The sequence below is a fragment of the Hesperophylax consimilis genome, chromosome 26, assembly GCF_061612785.1.
Source record: "Hesperophylax consimilis isolate HC1 chromosome 26, BYU_Hcon_1.0, whole genome shotgun sequence".
Classification (NCBI taxonomy): Eukaryota; Metazoa; Arthropoda; class Insecta; order Trichoptera; family Limnephilidae; genus Hesperophylax; species Hesperophylax consimilis.
In genome coordinates this window covers 20,113,361-20,136,956 of record NC_142861.1, presented here as the reverse complement: position 1 = coordinate 20,136,956, position 23,596 = coordinate 20,113,361, and the positions used below count along the sequence as shown (strand labels likewise).

The window sequence follows — 23,596 nt, the reverse complement described above, 5'->3', positions numbered from 1 at the left end:
TTTACTCTAAGAAGAGAATATAATCACAATTTAGTAACGTAACCTAACCTTACAATTAAATATTAACTATCTGAAACATAAAATTTGCTTTTCTCTTAAATAACTAACGTGTTAGTCCAATACGTCTGGTATTTACGTAGCTCCTTCGTGCGGATAGTGCGAATATGCGTCCCGGCCTTGTGGTGTATGTGGTTTTGTTCAAACCCGGAAATTCTATTTAAAGTTTTCAGTCCATTTCAATTGTTGGTTATCTCTTCTAGATTTTTTTTATTAAACTTATGCCGTCATTAATACTATTTTATTTATTTTATTGTCCTTCTCCATAAATCTTCTTTATGTTATTTACAAAAAAAAACTCAAAAAAAGTTATTCATACAATGCCATTGTATGTTAGTATAACACAAACTGAAAAATGTACGTTATTATAATCTACCAACTAAGAGATTTTTTTATATTGGGTGCGTAGGTAAGAAAAGAAACAAAATGATATATAAAATATGTACCCAGATTGTCTTTGTCCTTTTATTTGTATTAAGGTCCAAATATCCAGGAACCTCCCACCCACCCACAATATCTCCGTTGAGATACTAGATCCAAAAATCCAGGAACTTTCCAATCTTCCTCTTCCCCGTCTTCTTTCCTTCCCCACTCCTTTCTATTTCAAAACATACCCCGATTAGGGATGCAATAGTCCCACTGGCTCTGGAAAGTCAGGAGCAGTTGGGACTCTTGATTGATTTTCTCTGCCTGGGTATCTCATTTGAGTCATTTTTCATTAGTTTGTAAGTATGTTGTGAAGTGGGCTAAATTTTTACTCTGGTGAAATTGATAAAAAAAAATTAAATATCGAAAAACAGATTCACAATTTTTATTGACCTGTCTTGGGCCTAGGAGTCGAAAGATCTTCTGCAAATTGGCTACACCAGTTTTCTTTCATATAAGTATAGACGGCACTTCTAGGGATTACTTATTCAGTGAATATCTTTTTGCGGACGACAATAAGATTCTAAAGATAATAAAAAATCACGATGACTGCCTTCTTTTCCAATCGAATATTGACTCTTTCAATGATTGGTGTAAAATTAATTGTTTGAAACTAAATGTCGATAAATGCAAAATTATGTCCTTCTATAGATCAAAAAAACCGATTGTTTTCGAATACAAACTTAATAATATTTGCTTAACAACTGTTACATCTATTAAAGACCTTGGTGTCTTTCTCGATACCAAACTTTCTTTTCGGGATCACATAACTGCAATCGTTAATAAATCCCTCAAACTACTTGGTTTCATCACTAGAATCACTTCGGACTTCAAAAACGTAAATACCCTTAGAACTCTTTACTGCTCCTTGGTTCGCCCCCATCTTGAATATGCTTGTGTTATTTGGTCTCCTTTTTATTCTGTCCACATTCGACGCATTTAATCTGTTCAACATCGGTTCTTAAGAGGGATTGCTAGGAGACTAGGTTTAGAAAAAGGCAAATACTCATATGATGAAATTGAACTAACTCTAAACCTCTCTCGTTTGGAAGTCATGATATTATTGATTCACCTACTCTACTGCAACTCATTCCCTTCAATATCCCCTTGCAAAGACTCAGAAATAATGAACTGCTCTTCCTCAACCATCATTCGACAAATTATGGATATTATTCACCATTGTCCAGAATGTGTAGACTGGTCAACTCAAGTCAAAACCTTAACTTTTTTGGGATAAGTCTGAATGATTTTTGCCAGTCGCTAAACAAGTGACGGAATATTATAAGTGTCCTGTGGTCCTGACCCACGGCGTAGTCTTGAATTGATTCGACTTGTCACTTTATTTTCTTATATTATATCTACCATATGTCTTTGCTTTCATGTACCTTTGTCTACTTCTGTATTTTTCATTTTACTTTATTCGTGTTATTTTTTTGTAATTTGGACGATGTCCGTTAATATAAATAAATAAAGTTATTGTAAAAAAAATCATCCTAGACTTGCAAAAAAAGGTCAATAGATGTGACACATTAAAATTAAAAATAAGATATATTTATCCAAGATTTCGAGTTGAATCTTGCGATCTGATAAAGATAGCAGCCAATAAAAATGTGTAATGAGAAAAATTAAGATAATGTTGGTAGTTCTTATTCGAAGTATAATACAGTTAAATATGATCCAAGCAGATAGGGTCCTATTAGCTCAGTTGGTAGAGCGGTGCCCCGGCAAAACAAGGGTTCTGGGTTCAAGTCCTAGATGTGACCGAATCTTTTTCTGTTTCAAATTTTCATTTAAAAATCGCTAATATCGTCTTCATTAATTAAATAGAAAAAATTCAACACAAATTCCTAAGACACATTAACTTTAAACTCGGTATTCCCATTGAAAGTTTAAACTATAATTACTTTGTAAAAAAATTAAATTTATTAAAACTCTCAGATCGAAGAATTATATCCGACTTAATATTTATGTTCAAAATTGTAAAAGGTAGTGTAGACAGCCTTGATTTAATTACCTCATTGAATTTCATGTACCCATAAGAGCTACTCATTCTAAAACCCTCTTTAATTGTAACAATTCTGAGACTGAACATTTCAAACACTCGCTTGTACCTAGATTACATGAAGTTAGTAATAGGTATGCAGATGTAGCGGATCTGTTTAACTGCACAGAAGCTAGGTACAAAAATGCTTTAATATCATATCTTTTAAATCATGATCAATAAAATGTAAGTATACTCATACTTACGTAAAAAGTCAAATAATTATGAATATAAAATGAACTGGGGCAACTGAGGAAACTTGGGTCAATAATAATATTCAATACGGTGAACCAACAGCTTCATTGGCACTTACCTACTTTCAACCAAAACCTGAAAATAAATGCATACATTTTAGCTATTGTAATCATGTATCTATACTATCATATTTATATTTCAATCAATACTAATCTAACCTAGTCTACCTATAAGTTTTGCATGTACTTGTATCTCTAACTTTTTATATCCATCTGGAGTTTCTGTTAATTGTATATTTTCTGATGTCACAGTTTATAATTTACTGTATATGGTATATTTTATACCGTTGATATTAAAATAAATAAATTATAATTTGAGGTTTTACTCATAAGTTATTAAAAAACTTATTCATTAGTTATCGCTCAATGCGATGACGTAATCCAAAACTTTAGAGATATATATTTACCCTCGTCATTTTAATCACGGGTCATGTCTACGTTTATAGAAAAATGTTTAATTGCAAATTTTTACACCAAGAACAGAAATGAATCATTTCGGTCATTGCCACGCTCATATAAAACAATAATTAATATATTAATCATGCGAGTATCCGTATATGCAAGCAAATAGACGGTGCGATAGAGCCTAGGGCAATGTTACTCATAGATGTATGCCTGTGACAGACCACGCTATATTTACTTAAAAATTCATACATTGGAAGACAGACGCAAAATAAAAAATTCTTAACTCTTAGTTAGACTGTTCCGAACTCCTGCAACTTCAACAATACACAATACTATATTACACCGCAGTGTGCAGATGCGCAACTACCGCTAATTTCCCGATAGAGGTTTCACACTATGGGAAATCAATAATTAGTGGAAAGACATGGCACGATCAAGTGAATCAGATACTCGAATCGGGCCATGTTAAGAGTCAAAATAATAGAAGAGTATGTATGAATGTGAATGAGGCAAGGAGAGTGTGGTGAGACCGAGTTGTTTGGCGGTCCGTCCTCTCTGCCTACCCCTGCGGGAAATAGCGTGATGTTTAGTTAGTTAATAATTAGTTGATAATGATACGTTGATGACCGGATAACTCATCAAAATGAAAATTCAACACACCTACAGGATTTTCCAATAAGAGGTGTTATTTTGATATCCAATCGTAAAAGATCAATGGGTTCGTTGCTTGTGTGGCACGTAGCGTCTGTTGAAAGTAAACGTTATCCAGATCAATACTATCCAATGCCAGCAATGAAAAATCATAAATCATCTCTCGATAGCGCAATCTATTCACCGTAACTGTTGCTCCAGCCTTATTTACGAAAAAGTAAGGTCCAATGACTCCGCCGGACCATAAACCGCACCAAACAGTCACACGTTGAGGATAGAGAGGCTTTTCAACAATAACTCTTGGGTTTTCTCTTTGGAATTTTGCTTGTTGACGAAGCCACCGAGGTGGAAATGGGCCTCATCACTCAAGATGATTTGCATTTGATTCACTCAAGTGAATTTTAATAATTTCAATGCATTGTTGAAGCGTGTATCGTTCCATTTTTATTAATCGCGTAGTTTCTACTTGTCAAATGTCAAAAAATGACAGCTTCAAAAGTAACATCTACCGAAATACCGGGCTATTCAAAATAACACCTCTAATTGGAAAACCTGGTATAAAAAGTGCTAAAAAGTGATGAAACAAAAACTAGGTTAAATAGGTTTCATCACTTTTCATAACTTTATAGAACTTTTATAGGTGTGTTAAATTGTCATTTTGAGGAGTTATCATGGAACCTGTATCTTAAAAGTTTTGTTTCTTTTATTTTTATTTCATGTTTGTATGTATTTATTGTAATCTTGTTTTATTATTTCTTTCCCATGTTCTAATTTGTGCATCATGTCAAAATTATACCACATATACTTATGTGTTATGTGTATAAATATTTTCGTGGATTGGCCGATTCAGCATTTCGCTCGCTATACATACCCATTAGTAGTGTTTGGCGAGCGATATGCTGAAATAGGCCAATGTTTTATTTATTTATTATTATTCAATTTACAAAAAAAAACATTTTATTTTTTAAAAAGATCTACTGTGTAATTATTATTACGTATGACAGCTGTTTAGTTTTCTGAAGGCATTATCAACTGTAGTGAGGCCATTAACAGACGATGTATTAATAATATTTCAATATACTTACATAATAAAAACAATTTTGTTTTATTTTTAATACCTATGCCATTAATGAGTTCCGAGTAAAATATCGGAAATTATTAAAATGGTTATTAATTTTGTACATATGGAAGATAATCTCAGTATCGCCCTGGTGTAAGACCACCATTCATAACTGAAACGTCGCTTGAAATGGCTTTAGCCGTGTTTAGTGATCAGATCCGAATAGCCAGGTACTCCGCCGCCTTACACCGACCCATCTCCTCCCCTCGCCACTACATTCAGTCTCACAACATACCCCAATTGTAGATGCCATAGTCTCACTGGCCCCAGACGGTTGGGAGCAGTTGGGACTCTTATGCGGTATTCACATAAAAAAGGCAGACTGAACCCTTAACCCTTGTCTTAGATATCAAATCCCCTTAAAAAAAAAAAAATTATTAAAATAAATAAAAAAGGTTATTTTTTACCAAAGTTTTTTCAAATCACTGATGGTGAGTGTTTAACATTTTGTAAACGAAGATTTTTGTGTAAATTTTGCACAAAAGTCCCGATTGCTCGGAACTGTCCAGAGAAAGTCGGATTATGGCTTCCCGTATTAGGGTATGTTGTGAAGCTTAAAGGAGTGAGGAAAGGAAGAAGATGTGAAAGAAGAAGGTTGGAAAGTATCTGGCCACCAAATAAACAAGTCAATCAAATACAGGGTTTTCCAATGAGAGGTGTTATTTTGATAATCAATCGTAAAAGATCAATGATTTCGTTGCTTGTGTGGCACGTAGCGCCGTCTTGTTGAAAGTAAACGTTGTCCAGATACCATCAATACCATCCAATTACGGCCATAAAAAATCATTAATCATCTCTCGATAGCGCAATCCATTCACCGTAACTGTTGCTCCAGTCTCATTTTCGAAAAAGTAAGGTCCAATGACTCCGCCGGGCCCTAAACCGCACCAAACAGTCACACGTTGAGGATAGAGAGGCTTTTCAACAATAACCCTTGGGTTTTCCGAGCCCCAGATGCGACCATTTTGCTTGTTGTCGAAGCAACCGAGGTGGAAATGGGCCTCATCACTCAAGATGATTTGCATTTGATTCACTCAAGTGAATTTTAATAATTTCGATGCGTTGTTGAAGCGTGTATCGTTCCATTTTTATCAATGGCGTAGTTTTTACTTGTCAAATGTCAAAAAATGACACAGCGGGCTATTCAAAATAACACTTCTTATTGGAAAACCCTGTACTTACAGATACTGACAAAAAAATCACTTGAATTACTCGTGTTTAGAGGTTACTTTCATTTAACTAAAGTAAAAAATATTAAGTTAGTGAACTTTACAAAAAATGGCAATTCCTATGAAAATGACACTTAAAAGTACTGCAGATCCAGTAGAATATATTATAAAAATGCAACAAAACGGCTTGGTTAGCTGGCTTTAACTGTGCCCTTTGAAGGGTTAGTATGTTATGTATAATAAATTCTTATCGCCTGATTACCCAAGAAGTACAAAAATATGCAGCCTCCAATAACAAGATCAAGTTCATTCCTTCAATGCAGCAGTTAAAAGACAACAAAACATCCATAAAACAAACCTACCATAGAATCAAAGACACCTTCAAACTTCTATAAGGCATTTAACCCTAGTCCCATTTCAAATACCATAATACAAATGACATTCGTAGATGCAATACCAACAAGATGTTGTTATTATATAAGAAAAACTCTCGATAAAACTGCACAGACTTCTTTTTTACTCGGGTAGTATAACACACTCAATCTTAAGTGTTCATTTATTGGATTGAATTTATTGTAGGAATTAGAACTCGTAGTTCTGTGATATTGTTATTTAGTTTATAATGGCTAATGTAAATGTTATCGGAATATTTGTAGAAGTTATTTTAGTGGTTTCTGCGACTTTTGCTTCTCCCTATCAAAGCAAGGAGGCTTCTAGTACGATTTCTCCTGATGAATTAGGTGAGTACCTTATCTAGTCACTTTCAGGAATCATCTGTACTGTCAGTACCATCTATCTGTACCCTTCAGTAATTTCAACACATTTGTTCAGTTTGCAATGTTTTCTGGATATTTCAAAATATATACATCTATATAGCTATACAGGGTGTATCGGCACGTACCCGACAAACTTTAACCAGCTATTCCTTAGCATATTTGCAGTAAAAAATCTTATGTGCACTTTGCTGTCCGGTAACGTTTTTTTTTAATAAAAAATTTATTATTCATATTTTCACCACATGTCACCACTGTTTTATCCTTTGATAAAGTTTGAAAACCCATCTGGCAAATATTTTATTCGAATTCCGTTGAATAATGCACGTGTGTACCTATATTGGCGCACGTTTACAGTCACAACGAAATAGCACGGCACCATTCGTCTCATTTTTAACTATTATTATTTAGTGTGTGCGAAAGAGCGAAGACGCTTTTTGACACACTTGCTTATAACAGCTGTGTAACACGAAACGCAATGCCAATGACAGTGATGTAGTGTGGAAATTTTAATTTTTTTTGTTTTTAATTGAAAAAAAAATGCTACCGGACAGCAAAGTGCCCATAACATTTTTTACTCCAAATGTGCTAAGGAATAGCTGGTTAAAGTTTGTCGGGTTAGTGCCGATACACCCTGTATACATCTTATTTCTTAATTTTCCGTAAAAACAAATAATGGTATAGAAACTAGATTAAATTATCTTTCTGGTGTACGCTTTTAAAATAAACATTTCTATTTCTAAATAATAAAATTTTAGTATTTGGTTTGCGCTTAGGTTCCATCAGTTACCTATATCTGATGATGTTGCCGATCTAAGAGTTGACTGCCTCAGACCAGTGTTTTCCGGGAAGCGTCGTTCTGAGATGTAGGGTGGGGCCATTTCATTGATGGATTTAAACACCATCCAGCACAATTTGTACTGGATTCTTTCAGGGCACTTGAGCCAGTGAATGGTGCGAAGGTGTTCTGAAATATGCGAATATTTAGAGACCCCGGTTATGAGCCATGCTGCTGTATTGATTCCCAATCGTAGAAAAATTGAGAGAACTCAATATTTTGAAAACACATTCAAATTCATTACAACACTGTAACCTCACTTTTATCTAAAACAAAGGTTGTTCTTACAGATAGCGATGCGAAATATGAATTATTCATTTTGAGTATTTTTAGGATTGTATTAATGGCATCCAGTATAAATATTGGAGGCAAACTAGAAAGAATTGTTATTTCTCATTCTAACGTCAAAAAATATATATTTTCGCATGATAGAAAAAAATATAAAAATACTTTAAAAATGGACGACCCTGAAACGCTGGAGAGGTTGTAAAAATAAGCTCTAAGCATAGTTATGTGAGTTATGTCATATCATAATTGTGTGTTCGAAATATAAATTTATATCTAACGCCATTCACTTCAGTAAAAGTTTTAAATTATTTTGGACTAGCTGTGCCCCGCCACGCGTTGCTTTGACTCAGACTGTCTGTGCAGACAGAGAAACAATAGCACGTGTTGCTTTTACGGCCAAACGATGGCGATGTTTTTTTTTTTGAAAGCATGTTTGTCCAAAGGATGGCGGTGTTTATCAAAAAAGTTTGTTTTTACCTGTCACAGGTGGCATCTGTATAATATATATTAAAAAAACACAAGCGTATTTGAATGCAACGTTGGTCAAAATTTCAAAGCAATCAGTGAAGAACTTTTGGAGAATTAAGATTTTGAACAAACGAACATTATTATTTATACTGATCTAAATTTTTTCGACGTTGGGTCTTTGAAACTATTTCGTTTTTGTTCTCTTTTACACAAAAAAAAATATTTTTTTCAAAAAATTACTACTAAAGGCCTCAATAAAAGTACGTAACCTACAAATCACGCTCTATATGAATATGAAATATTTTTTTAATGAGGGTGCGTGCTAAAAATTAAATAATTGACAAGACCAACAATTAATTGACAGAATCGAGTTGGTTCAATCATTAGATCTCATAAATTTTGATATCTAATGCTGCGTATACATTTGCGAACCGAAACGTGAGCCGAGCCTCAAATTATAAAAAAAGAACGAAACGTTGCTTTGTTCCTTTCCAGTAATTCGTGGCTCGGCTCGCGATCCAGTTCGCAAGTGTATAAGCAGCATTACACACAACTTGTCGTTTTTTAGCAACCTATGTTGAATCATGTGTTTTAAATTAATACAACAAAGTACGTTAACTAAAATGTTTGTGCGCTCTCTCGTTTTTATGTCAATACTGCAGAAGAGTCCCAACTGCTCTCTCATTTTTCTGCTAGTATATTCTTCTCAAATTACACATGTATAATTTATTACATACTGTAATCTCTGTCAAATCTCAAACCTTTCTCTAAAACAGTATTTGACGTAGGTAATAATATTGTATATGTATTTAGATGGAAAAAAAAATTGCTCAAATTATTTGACTTGTTTCGCAGCTGAAGGAATCAATTATGCTTATTCTAGGGTAATTTTACAGTATCTACCTATTTTTTCATTGTCAACTGTCATTGCTCGATGGCACTGACTTGGTCACATGACACTTCAGAAATTCTGAAATCAGAATCCGCCGCGCGCCTAGGCCTGCACTATAGTCGGCCTTGGGCCAACATTTGATGGGGCAGTCCCCGTGACGGCCATCTTGCCAAAAGCGTTATCTACGTTATTACCAAATTCGAACCGTTTAGGAATTTTGCAATTTCAGATCATTTTTAAAATCAATAATATATGAAACCATCAAAAATTTACATTTTTAGTGGGATGTGCAATGATCGGAACAAGAAAAATTATCTTTAAGGCATTCATACATTTTTAATATCATCCCTCATTTCAGTATATTTACAAGACTTCTCACTAACCACATTACAAATAAATAACCTTAAAACTTTTCCAGCTTCCATCATCCCAATATGCCACCGCGACGAAGAGTTCTCGCAGTGTCTGCTGAACGCAACGGCGACCCTCAAGCAGCGTCTGGTCGAAGGCATTCCCGAGATAGGCCTCAAGTCGCTGGAGCCAATGAAGGTACCCACGGTCAAACTGCAGCAGGATACGGAGAAACTCTCCTACAAGGCTGTGCTGATGGACGTGGAGCTGCACGGACTAACGGATTATGAGTTTAAAGATATTAAGTGAGTAAAAACTGGGTAAAACAGAACACCATAAAATATAGGTTAGGTTAGGTTAGGTAAGGTATGTTTTTTTGTTGTTTTCTTGTTTATTATTGTTTTATAAGTGCCTAAATGCTTTCTCTTTACTGGAGTTTCATTATTGTTGTGTAAGTGCCAAAATACTTTCTCTTTACTGGATTTTCATTATTGTTCCATAAGTGCCTATTTGCTTTCTCTTTACTGGATTTTCATTATTGTTCCATAAGTGCCTACTTGCTTTCTCTTTACTAGATTTTCATTATTGTTCCATAAGTGCCTATTTGCTTTCTCTTTACTGGATTTTCATTATTGTTCCATAAGTGCCTACTTGCTTTCTCTTTACTAGATTTTCATTATTGTTCCATAAGTGCCTATTTGCTTTCTCTTTACTGGTTTTTCATTATTGTTCCATAAGTGCCTACTTGCTTTCTCTTTACTAGATTTTCATTATTGTTCCATAAGTGCCTATTTGCTTTCTCTTTACTGTTTTTTCATTATTGTTCCATAAGTGCCTACTTGCTTTCTCTTTACTAGATTTTCATTATTGTTCCATAAGTGCCTATTTGCTTTCTCTTTACTGGATTTTCATTATTGTTCCATAAGTGCCTACTTGCTTTCTCTTTACTAGATTTTCATTATTATTCCATAAGTGACTACTTGCATTCTCTTATCATTCTATATCACCTACTGATGGAGTTTGGTTTCAGCTTTAAGTAGTTGAATCAAGATGGGCCATGAACTGTTATTAGTATGAAACTAACATGTCGCCAACATCGTTCATCTGTACTAAAGCAAATCGCATCTGCACACTGCGGTGCCTTGCCTTTGTTACTACCAACACACCAAACATATAACCGCTTTGATAATCTGTGCAGTTTGGTCGTAGCTTGGCGACAGTCTGCAAGTTTCCATGCCATATCTCTATCTGTTTCTATTACGGTGCCTGTAAACGTGCAAAATAAATAGTCTATTATTGCATATTGCCGAACAGAGGCAGATTAAGCCAATTGGAGACCCGTGGCGGAAGATATTTAAAAAAATTAAGACAATAACATTCAATTCCCTGTCTTAATGCCCTTCTTACCTCATTTTTCTCCTCTAAAGAAAGATAGGTGAAATTCATTTATCTAATTGGCATTGCCAAAATGTTTAGTTACTTATAAGTATGTACTTATCTACCTTTTATTCCGCAGTTGTTTCTCTGAGTGTCTTTTTACAGTTTGAACTTCTTTGTGCTTGGATATGATTTGAGATTTTCACGGCTAAAAGCCTCCTTCTTTGACTTTGGTTTTTTTGTGCTTGTTTTGTCTTTTTTGAAGATTTGATTATTTTAATATTTCAGAACCGACATGAAGAACCACACAGTCACACTGACCGCAAAGTTCAACCATGTCTACATCGATACAGAGTACATGCTGATTGGAAAGTTCGAGATGCTGCCAATAGAGGGCAGTGGTCGCTTCATGGCTAACTTCAGTAAGTTAAATTTTTTTCCACGCACCCAATTAACTTTCAGTTTCCATAGTAAAGATTTAAGTTGAACTCTAAAAATGGCTTTAGGCACTGTGTTTAATGACCAAACCTCTCCTATTTACTCACTGAAATAGTTCCACTGGTTCCGAGCAGCTGAAACTCTTGTCCGGTATCAAATTTAATGCCCCATTTTCCTAACCTCACTTTCTTCTTTCTATTTCTAGCTGACAATATCGCCGAGATTAAGATGCAAGGAGCTCTAGTGAAGAGAAAGGACAAAGAGTTCTTCATGATAAAGGACACTGAAGTGATGGTGTATGTTGGAGGAGCACTTTCCGACTTTGAAAACCTATACACCGGAGGAGAGATGAAAAGTAAGACCAATTAATTTTCTCTCCCATCTCATCTTCTTCTTGTTCTATTCTGGTTGCGGACCCATCTCCGTATCGTTCTTGTCTCGCACTCAGTATTATCAGAGGTAATCCTATTGCATTCTTATTATGTGACCAAACCACCTCAATTGAGGAGCTGGATAAAATAACAACTTAAACGCGCACAAGGTGTTTTTGCTCCCAACTCCTTTCTGGTATCTCCAATCCTTTCTCTATCCGCTGTGCATATATTACTTCTGTAGGTTTTACAAACGGAGCCACACGCAAATATTTGAACACTAGTTACAAGTTATAACTGAATACTACTAAAAAAAACTTTGAATGCTTTTACTCAAAATTACATTTTTCATCATAAGTGACTGCATGTGACTCAAGTGTGACTTTTCTACAGTGACAGGGGTTCAGCGATATGCCACCTTAGATCTTCAAGCTTCTTATTCGATCAAATTTGGTAACTCTTGACCCACCTGGACCCTGGAACATATTCTCTCATTCATCATGCAGATATGGTGACCTTAGGGTGGGGAAGTCACAGTGGCTTGTACACTGCTAACTTCATCTCGATGATACTTAGTTCTGCTTTCCGTATCACTGAGCTAAAAGAGGTTATTATAATAAAATCATTATTGTTATTTTTACATTCCAGGTCAGATCACCGACCACATAGTCAAGATGCACTCTGCAGAGATCGTCAAGGATCTGAAGCCAGCCGTGGAGACAGTCCTCTCGATGCTGGTGGAAGATGTAGCTGGGAAATTCTTCAAGAATCTGCCATACGACTACCTGTTCCCTAAATAAAAACATGAAACCATTTGAACCAAAGGTTCCCAAACCTTTTTGCCCTGTAGACCACTTGCCAAATTTTTTTTTCCGTAGACCCCCTGCCTGCCGAATACTGAATTTTCCTAAAATTATTAACGTCCCATGTGATATTAATTTATTTTTTTCGTAAAAAGATTTCCTTCCCTTGCCTGCCCTACGACCGGGTGGCTATATAGTTCCTCTGTTTTTGCACTGTGCAGACAGGGGCGCCCTTGTGAAGTATTACACCAAATAAAAATGAAGCAGGATAAGCAACGGGAATTTCTTTCTGTAGTTGGCCCTACAGAACTGCCCCTTAAGTTCTTTGTCAGTGCTTATTCCGGTCAATTCTTCTTGTCACACGATATCCGATTCTTCAACGTTCCATTTCCATAGTCAAAATGTCCTCAAACTTAGTTTTGAAGTCTGTGTTAAGTACATCTAAATGTTGAACGTCATTATTAACCTGGAAATTTTTCAAAAACAAGTTGGGGAACTAGGAATATTTGCGGCTTCCATTGTGCAATGTTTTGCTTGAATATATTTATTCTGACGAGATACAACACGAGAACAACTTTACGAAATATAAAAATAGAAATATCAAATAAGTTATTTCTCAGTCTATTATATTTGTGTTAGGTCTATTGTGTCATTTACGGAACTCCTAAATGTTGGCTTAAGGTAATACCCCCATTTGAATCTCGTGGACCCCAAATTTTTTTTTCGCTGACATAGACCCCCAGCAAGCCGATATCGACCCCTGGGGGTCCATATAGACCACTTTGGGAACCTCTGATTTAAACAATCAAATACATATTTTTATATATTAATTGTATATATTACAATGTTAATGTGATTATTAATAATTTATTATATTACTAGCTGTACCCGTCTGTGTAGATAGAGAAACAACAGCGTGTGTTACTCTTACATCCAACATATGGCGCTGTTATTAAAAAAAAAACATGTTTTCACAGATGACATATCTATATAATATAGGTATACAAACATATTCGAATGCAACGTTGTGTAAAAATTTCAAAGCAATCAGTACTTTCGGAGATTTAAGATTTTGAACAAACGAACATTAACATTTTTATTTATATACATTTATTTATTTTTCACCACTCCATTTTTCCATCATTAAAGCCTTATTTATTTTTTTGATTACTGTCAAAATCTGCTTAATATTTCAATCCTTTTGTACTAACTCTATCAACCATTAACAGGACACATGAACATGAAAAGTCTTTTCAAATTAATATTTTTGATAGGTATGTACATATATTAAATTTATAGCAACCTAAAAAACATAATATGCCAAAAAATATGTTAAGTGGGAATCCCACTCTGTCACATCTTCTGCTCGGTAAAAACATGCAAACAATGTGGGAAGTATTTGTCCCGTACCCAGTTAGGGGTTAATTCAATTATGAAAACATGTTTGTAAAAAAACCTATGAAATAAAATAAATATGAAATAAAATTTATTTGATTATCTGTTCAGTATTCAAACAATGATTGTAACTAGCAGTTAAAAACCCGCTCCGCGGGTTTTTTTCTGCTAGGCCCTGCGGGCGGCTCTCGTTTGGGCTTCGCCCATTTTAAGTGATATTAACAACAGTTACATTTAATAGATAGATATTAGAACATTCACAGAGAGAGGGTGAGTAGGTATATATATTGTTAAAACACGGAACAGGAAGGAGTTAATTAATAATAACATGCTAAATTTACGCATAATAAGAATGACAGTTGTTTGAATAAATGAAATTTTACGTATTTGTGATGGATTATTTCAAATGAAACACTATTATTGACTACATGTCTACAACTGATATTAACTGTTATCGTACCTAATATAATTAGCTCATAGGAGACTTGCAGTGCTTGAATATGTGTGTATAAGTTGAATCAATATCGTTTAGTTTGTCACAATTAAAGATAGTTTTAACAAAGTTGACTTAAATAATAGATTATTACATATTGATTAATTGTACCCGTGTTTATGAATAAAAGGAGGGTAATTGTGCGATGACATTAGCAGTCGGTTTAATTAAAATGTGTTAATTTTACTCCAACTGGTGGTAATTCTTTACCTACAACTGTTACTGTATCTAATAAAGTTTAAAGTTAGATTATATATACACCTTCATCAGGAGAGTAAAAATCTATATATAAAGGTAGATTATTACAATATAGCGCCCCTGAGGTGATATCTCACAAAAGCGGCGCTATGCAAATTGTCCAATAAATAAATAAATATAATGTTTACATTTTATTGTGTATACACCGAAGTCAAAAATTAAATATAGATTGCAATTGGGAAAGAAGAAGTGGAAGGAGGGGGGAGGGGTAAGAGTAGGCTGGGTTTATAATAATTAGGAATTACAATATCGTTAGACGGGAAAGACCAGTTGAGTGGGAAAATATTTAAAAGAGAGTTTATAAAAAAATTCTTGTTAATTATATCTGCTTTTATATTAATATGTTTCCTCATTTCTAAAATTTCAAAATTATTTATAGTGAAGTATTTTAAGACCTGAAAAAAACAAATAGCATATAACCATAAAACAATATATTCATAAGACAAATGGCATTAAATAACGGTTATTCTAATAAATTGATAGTTGAAATACTAAATAAAAAAATCAAACACATTCTCTTCAAACGGTCTTTCTAAAGATAGAAATAAACAATGGTGTAGAATTCTGTTTGTGGATAACGATACTTCTAAAATTATATATATAAACTATCCTGGTACCATTCAACTGGCGTTTTACACTAATAACAATGAAGAAATATATTCTTAATAATAAAGATAGCAAAGTTCAAACAAAAAAATCAGGAGTTTAAAAACTCAATTGAGATGATTTTAATTTCTTTTACAAAGGTAGAACCAATAGAAACTTTGAAGTCAGAACAAAAGAATATCGCAGGGCTATAAATGGAAATAGTGCATCTGAGTTTGCAAATAATCTTTTGAATAATGATCACACTTTCGATAAAAATTCAGGTCTTAAAATACTTCACTCAGGATATAAAGCATCGTAAATAAATAATTTTGAAATTTTAGAAATTAGAAAACATGCCAATATAAAATCAGATATAATTAATAAGAAAAAAATATATAAATAATAATGATAAATGCCATTACAAAGTGATAAGCTTCCAGAAGAAATCTTCTTATAAAACGCTTGTTAATGGGTAAGTAGTCAAGTATTGTGAGCTGCATATTTAAATATTCGCGCCAGGCATTTGGTTCGTTTTTAAACCGCCAGAGGTGCTTGTCGGCCATCTTGAAGAAACGCGTGAATTTTTATAAACGTCAAACATAATCACGTAACTGTGGAGAATTTTCACTGTAATGTAATTAATCCAATGGATTATGAACTTTCTAAAACATATTTTCTTCGATATTATCCAAAAATTATATGAGCAGAAACGATGCTTTTGAAGAAATCTCGTATTATTATGAGGCGATCCTATTTTAGTATGGAATCGTGTCTTAATATTCAAGTTACCCGAAACAGACAATTTTAATTTGACCAATCAGAGGGCCTACATCGTCCAGACGCTGGGACAATAATACTATCAGATGGCATGTCTATGTATGTATGAACTGTTCAATGACTAGATCTGAATAAGGGGCCGTTCAAGTATTACGTAAGCAGATTTATTACAATTATTTACCCCCTCTTCGCCCTTGTCACCAAAAGTAAGCAAAGCTCTTACCCCCCCCCCCCCCCCCCTCCCATGCTTACGTAAAAATTGGTACCTATATGCATTTTTCTGTTAATGTATTCTGTTTTTTAAGTGAGTACCTAAACGTATTAATTATTTGTGGGAATCCCCGAATATGTATTCGGTTTTCAAACATAGACAATGTGTGGGTTGCCAATGTGTAAAATAAAAATAACTACTGCTGAGCAGTGCTGACGTAATCACTATCTCGACCCCCCCATGTCATCAAAAATAATCAAAGCAAAGACCCCCCTGCCCCCCTATAGTGCTTACATAATACTTGAACGGCCCCTAACCAGAAACTACAAACCATCCTTTATCACTTCTTCTTTCTTTCCCTTACTCCTTCCACAACTTTGCAATTTTCATTAACCACTGAAGAGATAAATTGATAGAAGTCTTTTGTGGGTGTGTTGGAGACGCGCGACGAAGACATGAAATTAACCAAATACTTAAGTACGCTAAAATGAGGCGTATGTGATGAACGAAGAAAGGGTTGTAAGGAGAATGAAGTGGAAGTGAATGGTAGAAGAATTCAAGGATGCCACTATTTTTTTTTAATTTGTTACAATAATATTATTTCCACCAAATGCACCCAGTTTTACGGTACGCTAGAACTCATAACCTAAAAACCTTACTCCAAACCATTACTCTAACACTAGTTTGTAATAAAAATTACAATATCAATATAAAATCATTTATTCTTTGTATTTAACATAAATAATCCAAAATCTTAATTTATAAAAATTCTGCCTTCCTATGTTTGTGCTCGCAAAACTCTAAAAGTAGCCAACCGATATTGCTGAAAATTTCAAAGTTTGTTCTTATTAGTGCCAGGAGTGTTTAGAGACTGGTTTGAATGTTAGAAAAAGTCCGAGGAATACGTAAGGCAATATCTCTGCACAGGAATGAGATACGGAGTCGAATTGTAAACAATTTTATGTAATTTTTTAACATTAACATAGTGAATGGTGGAAAAATCAGAGGCGCCTGAGAACGACATAAGCAACAGTGAAACATTGCGGGGTCCGCTAGTAAATAATATTTACTCGCCAAATAAAAGCAAAAAGTCTTAAAACATAATATATTTAATTTTACCATTTAAAATTAAGTACACACGATTGGAGTGTTGATGTGATATTTGTGTAGTTTAATATAATAATACATACAATGATGTGTAGGGAAAACATACACAAATTACAAAACATCCACCATTTATTATTGGGAACATGAACATAAGTATGGGTCGATAGAATAAATTATTGAATTAGTAGTTCAATTTATTGAATTAGTAGTTCAATTTATTGAATTAGTAGTTCAATTTACTAAATCTAAATGTCTTTACAATAAAAGGTAAGTAAGTGATAGACCAGATTATTGTCCTCGTAATATAGGCTATTGAATGTATCAAAATCAATAAATCAATACAACATATTATATTTAAAAAGATTGCCCCATGATGATAGCCAACCTCCGATAGGAAAGGGCACCAGGAGAAGAACATACATTGCTTTTGATTGCCAATCAATTAATTATCAAAAATCAGAAAACTGAAACCATTTTTTGCTCTCTTCGGGAAAATAGTTTTTTTAGGTTCTATATGTGATATAGATTGACCAGTTTCCCAATTGTACTACGAGTTTCCAAACGCCGCGTATTCCAAATAAAACAAAACTATGTTCAAATATGTCACTAACATCAGGTGTTTCAACTTCAGATTTGACATTGTCGCAAATTGACGAACAGCGCAATTTTGAATTTGAAAGTTGTCACTTCAAACAATGCCCATTAACAGCTGATTCTCACTAACAGCCATGCTCTTATGCTTGAGGCTGATTTGATCAAATGCTGACATGGGCCATGAATCGGTGGTTAACGAAGGCCATTATTAGAAGCGACAGCTGCCTTAAGAATCAAAATGGCGCTAATAGCCGATTTATGATTTTTTAAGCTGATTTAAAACACAATATTTCTTGAACATTTATCAAATAGCTGTATTTGATTTTTTAACTTTGGACAGTCACAGTATTGTATGGATGCCGAAAATCAATAAGAAAATAACACAAAATCATGACACAAAAGAGCGCAGTTATAAATAATTGTACAGAAAATGTTAAGTTTTTTACTGTACATATTATTACATGATTTTGTGTTAATAAATGTTGTGTTATAACAAGACACATAAAATTTGGCCATAAAAATTGGAATAATCGTGGAACCAAAATTCTCTGATGGAAAGATTTGTAACCAAATCCAAAAGTTAAAAATTTAATTTTTTGGAGTAAAATGCGGTAGAAACTTAACTCAAAACAAACCAAAAAGGACCCGTGTTAATAAATTCTCCTATCACAGAATTGATATAATATTGAATCATAATACTAAACAACTTTACGACGACAAGAAAAAGATTAAAATTTAATTTTTCTATTCAATTATTATTGTCATCTTGGGTTTAGTAAGTGTAAAATGCAGGCCAATGTATCATTTCTTACACATTAATATCAAAACATTCACTAGAAAAATGAGAATAGATGTTACAAATACAATACGACAGACATAAGTGGGAAACTACGTAGAAGGTTGATCTATAAAAGTTAACAAATGGAAGTAGAGTGAAATAGTAGTCTTATTGAAAAATACATAAGAATATAATACAGTATTAATTTATTCATAAGAGAATCCTATAAAAATATTATCCAGGTTTCAAAAAAGTGATATTTTCATAAATCTTTCCTGAAGGGTCATATTTGAAAATTTTATATAACTGCTCTAAACTGAGCTAGGTTTCTCTATCTAAAGATTATTTTTTCCATAGTCAAAAATTCAAACTTTGTTTCAAAATTCCGCCAATAGATGGCACCACAGTTCATATTCATAAATTAAATAGGAAGAGTAGTGATTGAAACGCTTTACAGTTTGACATTGATAACATTGCAGTTGATAGAGTAAAACTAAAAAAAAAAAACAGCTTCAGCTGGTGGCAACTCATTCTAGCACCAGAATCGAGACTTTTTATAGATTTTAAAGTCCATAAATGCCAAAACCTTGATAAAAGTTTCTGGCACCAGTTTTCATAGATTTTCCCTCTTGCATCGCTTTAAATCATAAAAAAATCAATCATGTTTGAAGACACCTAATTGAATGCATATATTTTGATAGCCCAATAAAAAATGACGTCTTTAGTTCCCCTTCTGGCCACCTGCAAAAACATCATTGTCAAACTGTACTTCTTATAGAATAAACAAGTGTGTAAACATGACACAATATTAAAAAGATGTGGAAATTTAACTACAAATATCTTATTTTAATGATCCATATAGGGAAGTACTTAATCCTTCATTAAACATAAGCATTTTCTCATGAGGCACTGTTCACAATGGCATTCCATAGACAAAACTTTTCTTCAATACAATCATTAAGTTTTCACTTATTTTATGACTGGTTAGGCTGTAAAATTGGTGTCAACTTGGCAGAATGACTTTAATTAGGCAGGTACTATAAATATTTGTAATTTTCTTTACATGAACAGCGAAGAATAGTACCTACATAAGATTGTGATATTTCAAATAAAATCACACCATCGACAATCAGCGCCATTTTGAGTTTTGTAAATTTGAACGGTCCCCGTTAAATGTTGATTCTCAGCCTGTATTAGCTTTTGTCCAAATCGCAATCACCTGACAGGCATAATATGATGGGATTTAACACCCCAACCTATGAATACAAGTTGCAAATAATTTAATAAAAAAGATTGTAATAATTTATATCAGATCTTTCTCCTTAATTCGGAAAATGGACTTGTTTTCGTCACACGGATGGATAAATGGATGGAAAAAGCTTCAGAATAGTAGTGTTACATCCATTATTTTATATAATCTTGTTGAATGCAAACAAACAAGATTGTATATAATTATTTTTCCCATCTATGAAATAATTTTCTAATAATAATCACAGCAACTTTTTTACTTCATACATTAAACATCAAATTAAAGAAACTGTTTACATGTCAAACCTTTTTCACTGGCTTCTTTTCCATTTAGAGTTTAACAAGTTGTACTTGTTCTATTATTTATAATAATATTAGGATCATTTATATATCGCCCTCGTTGGGAAAACTCACCTCAAGAGCGCATTGTTCTAATTTATACATAATACATATTAGTATGTGGGGTGTAAGTGTCATTTAACTAGCATTATTAAGAAAAGTAACACTTTTTTAATATCTTAAAATAAATAGAATCCACTTAAAGTAGCTCAAATATCACAAAACAAATAATACTTTTGGTATAAGTTTTTTGAGAAAAAAAAATCACAATACATAATAGCTAATTGCCAAAATAAAAATAATTAACAAATAACACAAAAAAAGATTTCTCAATTAAGTCAATTAAAGGTTTCTTTCAGTTGTTTCATCCTGAGTCACAATTGACTGATGATTTAAACTCAACTAAATTTTTGACAAGTTTCAGTTTTTGATCAAAATGTGTTGATCGTCGATTTGATCGTCAATCGAGGTTGAAATAACCGAGACAAATATATTTATAATATACTAATATATTAAAGATAATATATTTTGGGTTCCAGATGACAGAAATAAAATTGCGGAAGAGAGTCGACAATTTTCATCAGTCCTCTGGGCGGGAGTACATTAGTCCATTGTTGTTAACCCCTACAGGCAATTTGTTAACTTTTAGGAACAACTCGCATGGTATCATAGAAATTGTTATATCTCCCTTACTTATATGGTGAGAAATATGATCTCAACGGTGTTAGAAAAAGAAAACACCACGCTTTATATTCAATTGTGGAAGTTCCGAACGCAATTTCAAAAAATTATTTTTATATGAAACAACAAAAAGTTGAGGTGATAATAACGTTTCTAAAACATTCGTCTAATAAAACGTGTGTTTTTTATATATTTTTTTGTTATCAGTAATTTTAGTTACAAAAAACGTAAAGTGAGCCATTTTAATTTATTTTTTATGTTTGCATTAAAAATTTTAAAATTTTTAATGGTAAAATTAAAAGTGTATTTCATCATCTTTCAAAAGCAGTTTTTAGTTTTTGGATACATTCATAAATATCCCATTTTTGGATTTTATTGCAAAGCGGAAATACTTTAACCTTCTGTCAAAATATGACAGAGGCCTGTAAGGTTACGAAATTTGTAAAATTGTGAAATATTAATCTTGGATCTTTGGGGGCCGAAAAATGAGAGATCTCCTGGTGGTGGAAAGGATACTTTTATGTACACCCTTTCTTTAAAACGAAACAAATATTTTTAGAAGCAACTTAACTACACATTCCCTTCACTAGAAAATAATATCACATTTACAATACACTTTTTAAACAATTCAAGGCTCTTTTCAGTTCAGCTCAGCGCACCATGAAAATCATACCATTTTATATAATATTATAAAGTATACAGAAGATGTAGAATATACTAGTTCCAGCGAGAGATTGTACGTGACGTCTTCGTTCTAGTATCTTCTGTCGTTTTTCTTTTTTGACTAAGACACATGAGAGGGAAGTGAATGAACGACAATGACGTCCGTAAGAGATTTCGCTGGGACTAGTTTAATGTTGCATTTGAACATATGATTTAGGTTGGGTAAGCATTTTCTAGCTAATGAGTATCTAAATCAACGCTTCGATATTCAATACATCACATATCATATTGTATTAGTTTGGCTGTAATATTTGAAAAAGATTACATTTTAGAATATCAGTAACAGATTTGTACAAAAAATTTTTCACTACATGACTATGAAATCTTCAGATCCCATTCTAATTTTGTTAATGTTACAATGTTACATTGTCACAATAAAACAATGTCACAATGTCATAATGTCACAATGTCATAATGTCACAATGTCATAATGTCACAATAAAACAATGTCACAATGTCACAATGTCACAATGTAACAATGTAACAATGTAACAATGTAACAATGTAACAATGTAACAATGTAACAATGTAACAATGTAACAATGTAACAATGTCACAATGTCACAATGTCACAATGTCACAGTGTAACAATGTCACGATGACACAATGACACAATGTCACAATGTCACAATGTAACAATGTCACAATGTAACAATGTCACAATGTACAATGTCACAAAAAAATCTTATTTTTAAACAGTTATTTTCATGGCAGAATTCCACTCTGACTTTTTTACTAAAAAACCTCTATGTATAACTTTACTAAACAAGTGGAAAAAAGTAAAGAATATTTTTTAATGTCTTATTAAAATGTCACAATGTTACAAACACACCTATGGTAGTATAATAATGTGGAAAATTATTATGTATATTACAAATAAAATCTATGCACGGCAGTTAAATACACCTTTCAAAAACCAAAAATTAATTGGATACATATAATATTTATGTAACATTATTTACAATAATTTTGTACTATGCATTATAATTAAGTAATGGAAATGTGGTGAAATGTCTTGTAAATGGAAATCTTCACAATTCGTCAATCTCCATGTTCAAATACAATATTTACCAAATAAACCAAAAACAAATATATAGTTTTGATTTGGACATGGCCTTTCTAATATAACCTTTCCAGCTTGTTCCAAACATAGGCATCGACTACTTGCGTACCATAATATAAATGCACGCATCTCATAAGGCGCGCATTATATAATACGCACGGCAGTGGACGGGATAAGAAGAAGATTCTAAAGCTGGGTCCAGACATGTTCTTTTATTCGTACCGTACCTCCGTTTCGTACCAGCGTCGCGATCCAAAAACTCTGGACGCATCATCTTTTGTCCGTACCGTACCTCCGTTTCGTATCCGCGTCGCGATCAAGAGCCCGTATCTCCGTAACGTCGCTGCGATCATCGCGTGTTCATTTCCTCCCACCATGTCGTCGACTGCGGAAGTGTTTGAGAATTTGACGATTGCTTGCGCGTCCTCCATTGTTATTCACAATAATATAACGAAAAAAAAAACAAAAAAGGCGACGTTGGTGGGAGTTAGAATTGTTCAAAAACAGAGAAAAATGTCGCACGCCGCGAACACGTCCAGACTGGCGCAGACCCGTACCGTATCGCCTTTGAACGGGTCGAAAAACCGACTCGCGATGGATCGGAGCGTACCTCTATCCG

The 23,596-nt window shown here is 33.5% G+C and overlaps 1 protein-coding gene across 1 annotated transcript; it reads left to right on the top strand.

The window, feature by feature from the left end:
• Positions 1–6,745: 6,745 nt before the first annotated feature.
• On the top strand, positions 6,746–12,719 carry LOC149411269 (circadian clock-controlled protein daywake-like). Its single transcript, XM_089647663.1, has 5 exons — positions 6,746–6,863; positions 9,801–10,038; positions 11,399–11,532; positions 11,754–11,903; positions 12,568–12,719. Exons 1-5 carry the CDS (start codon positions 6,746–6,748, stop codon positions 12,717–12,719), a joined length of 792 nt encoding a protein of 263 aa, XP_089503789.1.
• Positions 12,720–23,596: the final 10,877 nt, after the last annotated feature.